This window comes from Aulonocara stuartgranti (genome assembly GCF_965226115.1).
Source record: "Aulonocara stuartgranti genome assembly, chromosome: 7".
Taxonomy (NCBI): Eukaryota; Metazoa; Chordata; class Actinopteri; order Cichliformes; family Cichlidae; genus Aulonocara; species Aulonocara stuartgranti.
In genome coordinates, this window is record NC_138945.1 from 33,518,623 (window position 1) to 33,531,872 (window position 13,250).

The 13,250-nt window shown below is 38.9% G+C and overlaps 2 protein-coding genes across 3 annotated transcripts in view; one reads left to right on the plus strand and one right to left on the minus strand.

Annotated features, from left to right (window-relative positions):
• Nucleotides 1–64: 64 nt before the first annotated feature.
• Nucleotides 65–8,644, minus strand: LOC309710621 (stomatin-like). Its single transcript, XM_082540236.1, has 7 exons — nt 8,448–8,644; nt 7,002–7,111; nt 6,688–6,760; nt 3,769–3,851; nt 3,422–3,625; nt 1,983–2,117; nt 65–1,429 (listed from the first exon to the last, which is right to left on the minus strand). Exons 1-7 carry the CDS (start codon nt 8,506–8,508, stop codon nt 1,241–1,243), a joined length of 855 nt encoding a protein of 284 aa, XP_082396362.1. The 5' UTR covers nt 8,509–8,644; the 3' UTR covers nt 65–1,240.
• Nucleotides 8,645–8,732: 88 nt separating this feature from the next.
• barhl1b (BarH-like homeobox 1b) overlaps nt 8,733–13,250 on the plus strand; it is a 40,663-nt gene continuing 36,145 nt past the window's right edge. The window contains exons 1-2 of one of the 2 annotated variants that reach the window (XM_082542851.1): nt 8,733–8,853; nt 9,050–9,129. In XM_082542851.1, the coding sequence (XP_082398977.1) occupies nt 9,050–9,129 (80 nt within the window). In that variant the 5' untranslated portion in view covers nt 8,733–8,853. Of the gene's footprint in view, nt 8,854–9,009; nt 9,130–13,250 lie in introns of those variants that run through there. The other variant, XM_082542852.1, reaches the window with a different exon arrangement.

Below are 13,250 nucleotides of genomic sequence, written 5' to 3' on the forward strand. Positions count from 1 at the left end.
TTCTGCCTCTGCTTTTACAAACACTTAACTTCTCACACTGACCTGAAAGAAAAAAATCAACACAAACATGCTTTCAGATTTATTTAGTCATATACACTTAACTCAAAATAAAATCATATCAAATCATACTGCACAAAGAATGTGTGCTACAAACAACAACAAAGCAAACACAGGCATTAATCCTGAACGAAACTTCAAAAAGTTATTCATGTGTCTGAGGTTTTTTTTTACAGAAACAAATTCATTTAAATTACAATGAAAACTGGTAAACTGGACAACAATCAATCAAACAGTCTTTAGAGAACACAGCAGCACAGTGTTGTCCACTGGTTGTGTTTCCATATGTATCAAAATTCCCTAAATGTCACTATTGTTACCACAACAGAAACCTATACGACTTACTAAAGTAAAATCGAACAACCTTTCCCTTTCCTAACAAAGAAATCTTCTGTGTGGCAACAACAACATGTGGCTGTAGGCAAAAATCACTTCTTGGTCAAACAGTCCAAACACTTATGTTAAAAGTAGGAAAGCAGAACAACAGATTAAAACAGAACGTGTCATTTTCACAATATATAAATTCAAACATGTTTAAATATTTACACGCTGAAAGAAAGAATATGATCAATTATAACTCATTTTTTCAGCTTCCTGATACTTGGACACTTTCTGAAGCTTTAAATGAACAAACTTGCAAATAAATAAATAAATAAACAACTTAAAACAAAAACTAAAGAAAACTCAATTAAATAAATAAAACTTCAAGTTAAAGGTTATGCTAAGACTAAAAACTCATACTACATATTATTATATATATGTTATATAATATATTGAATCAGTGGTCATTTATTGGCAAACACACCAAGATGACTGCGGGGCATTGCCACTGCTGGCTCAAGCTACCCGCTCAGCTGCCAGAGCACCTGAGGCAAAGCAAATATTCAACTCCAGCTCTGACAAACAGAGAATATGCTAAATTTCACAGGTTTGTAATAAAGGGTAAATTCTCAAAGAAGGCCTGTGGGCTAGGAGATGATACCCTAGATTGTGTCACTTTTTTTCTTTGATTATAAAGTTGGAAAAAAATAAAAAGAAGTTATAAATTAAACCTATGTGAAAATAAGCTGGCTGCTGTCAGATGTAATGACGGTGAGGCAATGAAGTTGATTACACATGTATATGTGCTCAGTGATGCATGCTGGGAGTATGTGCATTTCTTTTCTTTTTTTTAGACACTTTCTCATGTATTGACGAATTTCGGCAAAATCTCCAGTGGAAGTGCCAAAATGATGGTGGAGTTCTTCTCTTCAGCGATGGTGTTCAGGGTCTGAAGGTAGCGCAGCTGCAGGGCTGACGGAGACTCTGCAATCACCAGGGACGCCTCCTTCAACGCCCGCGATGCGCTCATCTCCCCCTCTGCTGCGATCACCTTAAGAGGAGAAACAGGAGGGAAGAAAATGAAAAGAGCGCCTTGATCTCACAGCCCAGTGGAAGAAGCCTCTACACCCACAGTTACGACTATTCTTATTACAAAATCTTGCAGAATTCCTTTTTTCTGGGTTGCGATAGATTTCTTGTTTTATTTGTAAATCTCCTTTAAACCAATTTTTAAAATCTCCAATAACCTATTGTTTAAAAGGATTAGACCAGTATGTAACCTTACAAACTACATAAATCTCCCAATGTTACTTTTTTCTCCTTTTTATGAAATTGAAGTGTAGAAAAATAACAACAATCGATAAATGCAAAAGAAGGACACAGGAAACTGGAAGGCAAAAAGCTGAGTGCTATTTGAATACTTTCAAAATAGGTCAGTGTTTCCCACACATTAGGAAATGAATGGCCAGACAATCCACTTGATCTTATTTTGAAATTCAGTTGCTGCTAATTTGCAGCATTTCGTCTCTCAGATGGTCCTCGAAGACATTTCCCTTAAAAGACTTGTGTTTAGACAGTGATATGGAGATGTAGAACCGCCTTACCTTGGCTCGGGCCTCACGGGTGGCCTCAGCCTCAGATGCCATGGCTCTCAGTAGCTGAGGGGGCAGTTTCACATCTTTGATCTCCACCCGCTCCACTTTGATTCCCCAGTCATCTGTGGCATTGTCCAGAGTGACCTGAGGAGACAGCCATGCAATATACCGTTTGTAGTACCACATCTGTAAAAATAGAACGTATGTTTAAAAAACCCTCAACAACAATAGATTTTATCGCAAAGTTTTTAAATGAATGAGAAGGATGTCCCTCATCTTTCAAAGTTTTACATTTTTCAGAACTGTCCAGCAGATGGAGCTGACAGTGGTGACACGTTTCTCTCACAAAGCAGAGAAACAGACACACATTTTACATCTACACACTGTCACACACTGCATGTCTATTTTTACATTTTATGAGCAAAAGAATTCATGAAAAAGTGTCTATTGGTCATTGTTGATCATACTATGATTATACAACTCTTCTGAGAGTGGAAGCTGTTACTGCTACAAAGATTTACCAGTGGGAATTTTTGCCCATTCATCCAGAAGAGCATTTGTAAGGTCAGACACCAGTGTTAGACAAAGGGGCCTGGCTCACAAACTCCATTCTAGTTCATCCCAGTGGTATTCAGTGGACTTTCAGTCAGCTTCTTCAACACAAAATTCATCCAACCATGCCTTTGTGGACTTTGCTTTGTATACTAGGGCACAGTATGTAACAAAAAAGGTCTTTCCCCAGGCTATTCCTACAAAGTTGGAAGCATAGAATTGTCCAAAATGTCTTGTTAAGCTGAAGCAGTGAGATTTCCCTTAAGTGGACGTAAGAGGCGCAGGCCAAACCCAGCTAAACAATCCAACGGCATTGCTGAATTCAGCGAGTAAGAGGTGTGGTCACAGACATTTGTCCACTTCCTGAAGTACCTCCTGATCACTGTCTCTGTGACTCTGAATTAGAAATAAATATTTAATCATTTACAGCAGCTCAGCATAAACTGGAAGTAAAAGTTTAATGGAAAAAATAAATAATTAAATTCTAAAGCAAACTAAAAGCTGGACTCGTCATAGAAACATGGGATTAGCTAAGCTTCACTCAGTTTACAGCAGTTTGTTAGTTTAACAGTAACACACAGTTCGGGTGACAGCTGCATTATGCACCTGGTAAACAAGGCTCAGAGCAAGATGGCATCTCAAAATGCCTTAACAATGAGCCAATAGAGACAGAAGGACTTCACAGAGATGAGGGAATACCTTTTGGATATACCACATATAACAAATGTGTAAGGTCATACCCTTGGACACACCCTTAGAGTGACAGCTCAAAGGCTTATTGGACAATGTAAACGATGTAAAAAAAAAAAAAAGAAGTAAATTTTGGAAGTATATAATTATTTCTTGCATGTTTTGGGGTCACAGTTACAGCTAAGAGAAAAGCTGAAGGAGTTTACCTGCATAAAATGTGCAATGTGTTCACAGTCAGACAGAATCTCTGCCAGGTTCTTGTTACTCAGAACATTCCTCAGGGTGGTTTGGGCCAAAAGCTGCGTAGCAGCATCTGCATTACTGACATTAGCCACGGCCAGAGTAGGATTCTGGACCCGGTAGTAGACCAGGGCATCAACACACACTGCCACAGAGTCTCTGGTCAAAACCTGAGAGAAGAACAGTGTTTACACAATACTGTGTAATAAGCTAAAAAACTACAAATAAAATAACTACGCACAGTTATTATTACATGAGCTGAATTCCAGTGAAAGTGATCTGCTTAATGTAACTGGAAGGGTGCATGTCGTACCTCTTGTGGTGGGATGTTAAAGGTGACGGTGCGCATGTCCACATTAATAAAACTGTCAGTGCACGGCAAGACGAAGAACAAGCCTGTGAAATCACAAGAATGCAAATAGTTTCAACAAAGACTAACGCTACAGTAAACACAATAATGAGGAAGCTTCCTCACAAATGTTTGAAAAGACCAGGATGAATGAGATCCTGGCAGGAGGCCAAGTCAAGCTCTCGCTTTATGAGACTGCAGCTGTACTGACAGCAAGGCAAAGCCGTGGATATTTGCAGCTTTCATTAGCCTGTTTCAAGTCACTATGATTGAATTAGTGCATCAAACAATACTAGTGAAATAGACATGTGCTAGGTGTGCAATCATTTAGCAAACATTAACACCACACCGGATAGAGAGTGGTTGGATGCCATTCCTGTCAAGATATTGTAAATTTAAATGGTGAGATCACAGACATCTGTTCAGGAGGGGCAATGATGATAACAACAGTCTCCCTGTGCCACTTCCACCATGAAATCTGAAGCACTCTCAGTCAGACAAGTAAAAAGGTCCCAGTTGGTCTAATACAGTCTGAAAAACATCTTGTGATGCACATAAGCATGTTTATCGATAAAAATCTCAGTTTCAGGCAGAATGAAAGATTTTACAGTAAACTTTCTGTCACGGTCGGACGGCCCTTTCCGGACGACCCTGCTTGTGTTTATGTTTTCTGTATATATGTTTGCTTCTCCCTCCCTGGCCCTCGGGGTTGTTTACGGAAGTGCGCGCCGTGGGAGAGGCGTGTCCTGGCGACTGTCGTCATTGGGAGTCCCTCTTCGCTGTTGCCGGCCCACCTGCAGCTGATTACCTGACCAGTGGTTGGTAATCATTCCTCCAGGCTAGAAAGGGGTATTTAACCTGGACTCGCGGCGACAGTCGACGTGGGATTATTACTCCGAACTGGTATAGTCTGTGCGAGCAGTGTGAGTGTGTTATTCGGCTAGCGTGTGGCTAACGCTGGATTTTCCTTCTTCCTCCAGGAGGGGCGAGCGGAGAAGCGAGTTGGGGAGCACACACACTAAGGGAGTTACTACACGGAACGCACTGGGAGCAAGGGACGAGCACGATTGGAAAATTGCACTTTTGAATGGATTGTTGGACTTATCTGTTTCACTGTAAATAAACGCACTGTGTTTCTGTGAGCAAGAACCGCGCCTGGGTCCCTCTTTTCCGTGACACTTTCTTTGTGAGCCCGTAGATAGAGAAGCCAAGAGTTGCAGGTTGCAGGTGCTATTATTAACCCCATGTTGTCATAAACTCAAGCCCGGGGCTCTCTGAGGAGCCACGTTTCAGCATTTTGAGAGGACACTGCTTGGTTTTTAGATCTAGTACAACAAGAAATCAAAGATAAAGAGACAGTGAGTTGTGAGGTGTATGCAAATTGTACCTCGTGGGAGTCTGTATTTTTTACTTCTATGCTTCTAACAAATCTGCTGCCATTCAAAACACAAGTTACATAACTGATCGCATGGATAAGGCATTCAGAAAAATATGCTGTAGCGCTTGAACAGCTCTGTGGGTGCAGGTTCCCTCGGGCCCCTGTGTGGGGCCTGAGTGAACCTGCACCCATGCCCACTTTGTCTGTGGTCTTGTTGCTATAAAGCCTACCAAAAAAATCACATTTTAATTTTTAGCTATGACATGCCTTGTGTCATTCTGCCCAACAGCAGGAAGAAAACGCTCTTGTAAACACAACACAACAGGACCCACTGCCCCCATGCTTCTCTTTGATTCTTCCTATGGTTTTTTTTTTTCATGGTTTTAACAACACAAATATTGGACTGTCAATCAGTGTCTCAAAAACTACACTATGGACTGTCACAAAATAGTAAGTAACACACATTACGTGCCCCCCCCCCCCCCAAAATGAGAAATCCTCAGGATTTACTGGAGGAATTGGCACTACATTTGGTTACCAGATGATGCATGGTAATGTTTCTGTGATCCCCCAAAATGAAGTTGGCTTCTGCGACTTTGAGTCGAGTTGTTTAAAAAAACATTAAGTGGATTTCCATGAAATTTGGTACACGCATTAATATGCCCCGAGAATCAACAGCAATTGCTTCTGTGATTTCATGACTCTTTTTGTCATCTGGTGCCATCATCAGGGTGCATAATTTGCCCAATACTTTGCTATATGAACAAAACGGATCATACATCTAATCAGTACTTTCTTCACGTCGGCATTTTAACAACCACACTGTAATGACACTTGGATATACATTATGTAACTTTTTGCGCTCCCTTGCAGACTGATAGAATTAGAGGTTTTTGTAGTAAAGTAACCGCAACCAAACAACTGGTGTGCTCTACAAAACAAAGGGTGGAAAAAAATGTAACTCAACAATACACATCATATATGAAAAAATTATGTTTAGGTCAATCAGTCCAGTGACTGTGGTCAGCTGTGTGACGATGGGTAAGTTTCCTACACTGTTTGTCTGAATTTAATGCAAGAAAAAAACCCTCCAATTTAAAGCTCAGCTGATAGCAACTGATGTCATTAAGTCTGCCAATAAAAGCAGTAATCAATATTAAATTTATTGACTGCATCTAAAATAACGGACAATCTAAATCGCTGGTAACAGGACACTGACTAGTGCTTGTTCTCCTCCCGCCCATTTGAAGCAGCTCTGTATTACGGTAGCTAAAAGTGAGCCACTGAAACACTTAAACAAATGTCCAACAACTGACATTTGCAAAGAAATGTCAGGACATTTGAATGATGATCCATGCAACCACAGCTGAGCATGAAAAATATATTATCTATGAGTTAAAGACTACTAACATTTCAATAAAGGAACTGTATATTTAGATGACTATTTAAAAAAAAACACGATGGTGTAATAAAAAGAGAAAAAGAAATAAAACATGACTTCTTACCTGGTCCTTTGGCTCCTCCTGACAAAAGGCGCCCCAGGCGAAAAATAATAGCTCGCTGGTACTCCTTCACAATCTGTATACAGAGAAAAACAACCCCAAGGTCATATATAATATGTAAGTAAGTATGAGTAATTTCTTTTTCTTGCAGCTAGATATGGAGGTATTCTTATGCATGCTACTTTTAAAAAGAAATGAGTTTTCCTGTAAAGTAAAGATGCATTTTATCTGGGTGAATGGTAAACAACCATGCGTCACCAGCTTTTAAAAGGTGTTTCTAAAATAAAACAAATAGCACTGTAATTTAAGTAGCTGACCACAATACACATCCATATGGAGATGGGCAGAGTAATCAGCAGGAAAATGAGGGAGAGCCCAACCAGAATCCTGCCACAAAAGCCAATGTCAGTGTTTGGGTTCTCCAAAGCTGGGGAAAGAAGACAGACAGCATGATTTCAACTGGTTTGTACCAACTATGAGAATATATTAATGCATAGTGAATCTTGTATATTTGGACATATCTGCATGTATATTCTTCTAGATGCTAAGAAATTATATTTTAGATTTTATTTTTATTTATTTTATTTTTCAAAGGTAAAATGGAAGGGAAAAATCCTAATCTATTTGGCCCTATGTGAAAAAGTAATTGCCCCCTTTCAGCCTTTCAAATAGTTGAATCAAGAAATCCCTTAAATAGAACCTGTCTGACAAAGCAGGTAAGCTAAAAGATCTAAAAAAAACCAAAAAAACAATGCAACATGCCACAATCTAAAGAAACAAAGTGATTGACAATCTATCACTCTGGAAAGTGCTCCATTTCTAAAGCTTTGGTACTCCAGCAAACCATTTTGAAAGACGCTATCAATGAATGGAGAGAACTTGTAATGTTAATAAATCTTCCCAGGAAGAGGCTGCCTATCAAATTTACTGGAAGAGCACATCAACGATTCATCTACGAGGTCACAACAGAATATAAAACAACATCTAACGAACAGTATTCATGAATCAACAATAAGAAGGATATCAGCAAGAGTGCCAAGGAAAAAACACAATGCTGAACAAAAAGGCTTTTTTTGTGTGAAACACATGTGGCCAGTCATCCAAACACCTGACTGCAGTTCTTGATTCTAAGAGTGGCACAATCAGTTACTAGGTTTAGGTGGCAATTCCTTTTTTACATAGGACAGGTAGGGTTTGGATGGCTTTCCCCCCTTAATACATAAATGGAAAGTGCATTTTGCGTTTGCTGTGGTTTTCTTTATCTAATCTGAAAATTTGTTGATAACCTGAAACATGTAACGCAAACAAATTAAGAAATCAGCTCTCTACTTCTGTCAATCCATTCAACAGACAAAATTAGAAGTCAGAATGCCATGAACGGCTTATACTTAACTTACAATAATTTTTTTTTGTGTTTTTTTTACAGTAATTAACATGTATGTTACGTGGTTTAATACTGTTTCTTGAACGCTACTGTCTTGTAAAACATTACTGGACGGTTAAGGTGTGAGTGGAACTTATTAACGGCTTATTAACGGTCAGAGCTAGCTAGCTCGTTTTTTAAGTAATGATCACTAAAAAAAATATGTACTTCTACCAACATTTAATTAGAAATTTCACGCTAATCTAAAAGTAAAACTTTCAGCTAAGTGCCGACTTAAAGAAAAAGCCAAATAACTCGGCTGGGCCAAAGTTCACTGACTTTATGAAGCCATCTCTGTCCAGCTATCAGTAAAAGGCGTAGAAAATTAAGCAGCCGTTACCTAACTGCCGTTCGCGACTTCGGGCTCGTTTCATTTCAGCATCTTCGTTGTCGTCAGCCATAGTCCCGGCCAAATAATAAATAACTAACAGTGACAGCAGGAAATGATAGCGATATATTGATTCACTATGGGCGACAGCCAGTTAGTGCGAGGTGACGTTTACCCAAGTTTTTACTTGCAGTAATCTGACGCAAGGGGGCGTGGCTGAGACCAGCTCCATCCCACGTCCTGGAAGACCCCATAACTGTAGAAAACATTGGAAAAACCACCCGGAGAAGAGAACGAGGAAGTTTCATATTCAGTTCACTATTGTTCATGCTATACAAACGTCTGGAGTCACTTCTCATTTCTTAATGTTTTGCTAAGAAATGTTTAAATATATGCGGCAAAACAAACAGAGTATAAGGTGAACACAGTTTGTTCTAATTACCTTGAAAGTCAATATTTGGTGTGACCACAGTCATTCTTCACAGTCTGAACTTTCTCAGGAAAGCTTTCCAGTATTTTCTCTAAGTGGTCTTCAGGAATAGTTCTCCTAGTTTCTTGGACATTCAGAGCTCTCCTTTGGATGTTGACTTCCTTTTTTAAATTTTTCTGTCAAGATGATGCCAGTAATGTTGAGTTCCGCGCTCTGGGGAGGCCAATCCATCATCGACTTCCATTGTGAGTTTCTTCTATCCAGGTATGCTTTCACTGCACTGACAATGTGTTTGGGACTGTCGCACTGAAAAAAATGAAGGCATTGCATAGTGGATCAAAATCTAAGAGTACTTTTCTGCATTCAATACTATCAATTTTATCAAGGTCCCCAAACACCATAGGCTTTAAATGAATTACATCACAGGACCTCTTTGCGTTTTACAGATTGATGTAGACGCTCACTATTGCACCTCTTTCCTGACCTCTTATGTACATGTCAACAATGATCTGAACCAAAAATGTCAAGTTTGGATTCATCACTCAATAAGACCTGCTAATATTTGGTCGAGTTCTTGTGCAATTTGGCATACCGATACAATCTTTTCCCTAATGCCCTTCTGTAAGACCTTCAGATTGTGTTTATCTGCTGTAGAAAGTATTTTATGCCCGACACTTTTTCTTTTGTTTTCTACTGGTTTAATTTCAAAATAAACATTTTAGAGTCTGAAAAAACATTGCTTAAAAATTAATAGGAATAAATAAGAAAAAAATTACAACAAATTATAGGTCCTTGGAAGCAAAATATAAAGATGTGAGGAGTGGCTCAAGACTTGTAAAACTAATTTGATTGATCTGTCCTGACTTTGTCATTCTTATCCCTACTGAAGTCTCATTAAAAGAAACAAAACATGTCAAGTCAAACTGAATGTGTTCAGTTCGATGGGGAGATATTTATACTAGATGTATGAGCATCGCCTCTGGTTTGAAACAAAAAAATTTCTCATATTCTAGACTTTCACACAGATCAAAGTATCCTGTGACCACCAAAAGCTAATACTTAACTTTTGAGTCCAAAGCATATTTGACCCAATATTTATACTGTATTTCCAATATTATACTGTTTGCTTACATTTTGAAGCCTAATATATAGCATTAATGATGTCACAAATATGTGCTTGACTTAAAAATGTGCATGTAGGTGTTGGCATCTGAAGCTGAGATGAGATGAGTTGAATATTTAAAAAAAATGGCAGAACCTTTAAGTGAGACATTGAGCTCAGTGCTTGGAGCTCACATTTTTTATTTAAGATGGTCTGATACACCAATAGACCTTGTCAGACAATTCAACTGCAAATGAGCTTAAAAACATTATGTAGTCTGCACCGCCTCATGAGGTTAAAGAAAGATCAGCAAGGTTGACTTTCTTATGGCTTCCTCACATACAAAAAATGTAGTGGAAGTAACAGTCTACTCCATAGGTGTCAAACTCTGGCCCGTGGGCCAAATTTGGCCCGCAGCCTAATTACATTTGGCCCGCGAAGCCATACCAAATTACTGTTAGAGCTGGCCTACTGGTATTATACAGCTAATATATATATTGTTTAGTATTAAGCTTTGCTTGTTCCATATTCAGTTTTCCAGCAAAACTTATTTGAGTCCATAAGAAAAGATTCATTCTTAAATCTGGAGGAAGATTTTTTTTTCAATAAATATTAACGTTAGCTCGCGACTTTGTTCCAGTTTTAAATTTTGGCCCACTGTGTATTTGAGTTTGACACCCCTGGTCTACTCAGTGTGGCAGCTGGAGCCTATTTAAATTAACCTGCTATTTACAGGCTACTGTCGAGGGTAATGCTAACAACTGAAAGTAGCTTCCATTAATAACCCAGGCAATGAAATATTTTCAGTGAATTTATGCGACAGCAGTCAGAGATTTCATTCCACGTTGACATGATAGCGTCACACAGTTGCGGCAGATTTGTTGGCTGTGCATGTGAATCTCCTGTTCCATAAAATCCCAAAGATGCTCTATTGGGTTAAGATCTGCTATTTAACTGCAGTAGCTTTGTGTTATCCTTCTGGGAACAACCATCAGAAAATGTGTACACTGTGGTTTGAAAGGAACTGACGTGGTCAACACCAATACTTAGGCAGGCTGTGGTGTCTAAATAATGCTCAATTGATAAAAAGTGGCCCAAAGTCTGCCATACCATTTAAACCACCAGCAGCCTGAATTGTTGATACAAGACAGGATGGATCCATACTTGTATGCTGTTTACACCAAGTTCTGATCCAACACCCAACTGTTGCAGTAAAAATCGACAGTCATCAAACCAGGCAGTGTTTTTTCAATCTTCTATTGTTTGGATCATTCTCTGTAAGCCCAAGCAGCAGTTATCAAGCAGCTAAACAGGTGTACCTGATAAAGGCACACCTGTTTAGCTATTTAGCTATTTAGAGTCCTCCACCTGACGTGGTTCAAGTGTTCCAGTGTTTTGGCATTGTTCTTTCATCAATGGAGAACATTTCTGCCAAGGGCACATCTGTAAATACCTGATTACAGCTTCTCCAGTAAGCCTCCTCTCTACTTGTTACTGTTGCCTCCAGAGGCATTTTAGAAAGTAAGACATGCTTCAAAATGACATGAGATTGATTTACAGGTTAAAAAAAAAAGCAACCATAAAAACCTGTTGAATACTAAACATGAGAGTTGGTCAGTCTCTGTAGGCTGGAAGACTACCTATGTACCAAAAGACTATTGCAGGGGCCCAGGTTTGAGTCCTTTCCTGTAAGCTCTATTTTTATGTTATAATAATATTAAAAGGCAAAAATAAATCCTAAAAAAACCAAAACACAAACAAATAAAAAAAAAGACTAGACTGCACAAGCCACCAAATAATTGGAAAAGGTTTTATCCACAGAACACTTCTGATATAATCTGTGGCTGAAAGAATCATTATCTTTATGCAGTTAATCCTGAATTTGGCACTGAAGTTTGCTTACTTTATTTTATTATCTTTATATTCATTTTAACACTGCTACACCTACGAGTTCAATAATGAAATGTTGAAGGATGTGAATGCATCAAAACTGGGATTTTTTTCTTTTCTTTTGCTCTAAATCAGAATTAATAATTATCAAAGAAAACGGTATTTTGAGGAAAAATTAATAGGCCACGGTATTTTAAATCCCTTTACAGATCCCTACAGAACATGCACAAATGAAGATAAAGCCATCAGGATTAAATTTTACAGTCAGTAATGAAATACAAAATTGGAGCAGATTTAGAGCGTATAGACCATATGTAGACACCAGTTGACGAAGTGCTAGTGTATTTTTTTTCTTTTGGATCAATCCTTATTTGTAAGCTCCTTCAGTATTAACACCAATCATTTTAGTGACAGAGCTGGTTGTTGAGTTCAGGTGGTGGCATGCACAGAAAACCCAGGCAAAGTGCAATTATCCTGGGGAAAACTAAGGGATGGTGGCTGTGCATGTTGCAGTGGTCTAGAGCTCCACCTCACCTAATCCTCTTTTAATTAGAGTGAGAGAAAATGTGGAACCCCTCCTGGATTAGTCACAGCACATTGACAAAGCACCAAGCTGGGACCAGTGTACAAGACTGGTGGCCAATGTGGCCAGTTAGGTACAGCTAAGACCCTCTCATGTGTGAAAAAATACCCCTCCATCTCCCCGAGGCTACCTGGGCTTCGGGCTTCCTGCAGCTGAAACCAAAGTGTCTTTGGTCTCTGGTGAACTGGGAGGATAAGTTACAGCATATGATTCGCTCATTTCCAATCCTTCCCCCATTTTCACTCTCACTTGATAGGCTATTCTATCTGCAGCCAGACTTGCTCCCTATTATCCACCCTTTTTGCTAATCCTACAGGGTACTTTGTCCTCCTCGTTATCTTTCCTCATCCCTAACTATCTCTCTTCATGCTCTATCTGCCCATTTCTCAGTCTCTCCTTTTCTTAGCCAATAATGGAGGTTCAGCTTCATGCCGATGGGGATTAAGGTGAACAAAAGAATCAATTAGGATCCAAATAGTCCACACAAGTACTTGAAGTGTCTAGATAGGGCTAACATTAGCTAGTTTGATGTATCACAGTACAAATAAATGTGATCAATTATAAATTACAGAGAGCCACATCAGCATCCTGCAGACTTTATCCAAAATGAAAAGTAGCAGGTGTAAATAAATGGTTTTTTTTAAAACTTGTCTGGAAATGTTACATTTGATCCTAGTAGCACTGTTTTCTTCAAATAAAAATAAACAAAAGTATAAGGCAAAAGTATAAGACTAGAGACGTTTGGTAAGCGATTTAATAATTGACCACTAGGGGTCATTGAGGTGGTTCCTCATCCACTGTGTCACTATT

Coding starts and splice junctions, on each gene's coding strand:
- LOC309710621 (XM_082540236.1), bottom strand. CDS start 8,508: ATGGCTGACGACAACGAAGATGCTGAAATGAAACGAGCCCGAAGTCGC. Junction 6,761..7,001: donor CCATATGGATGTGTATTGTG/GTCAGCTACTTA, acceptor CTCTGTATACAG/ATTGTGAAGGAGTACCAGCG. Junction 2,118..3,421: donor ACATTGCACATTTTATGCAG/GTAAACTCCTTC, acceptor CTGTCTCCTCAG/GTCACTCTGGACAATGCCAC.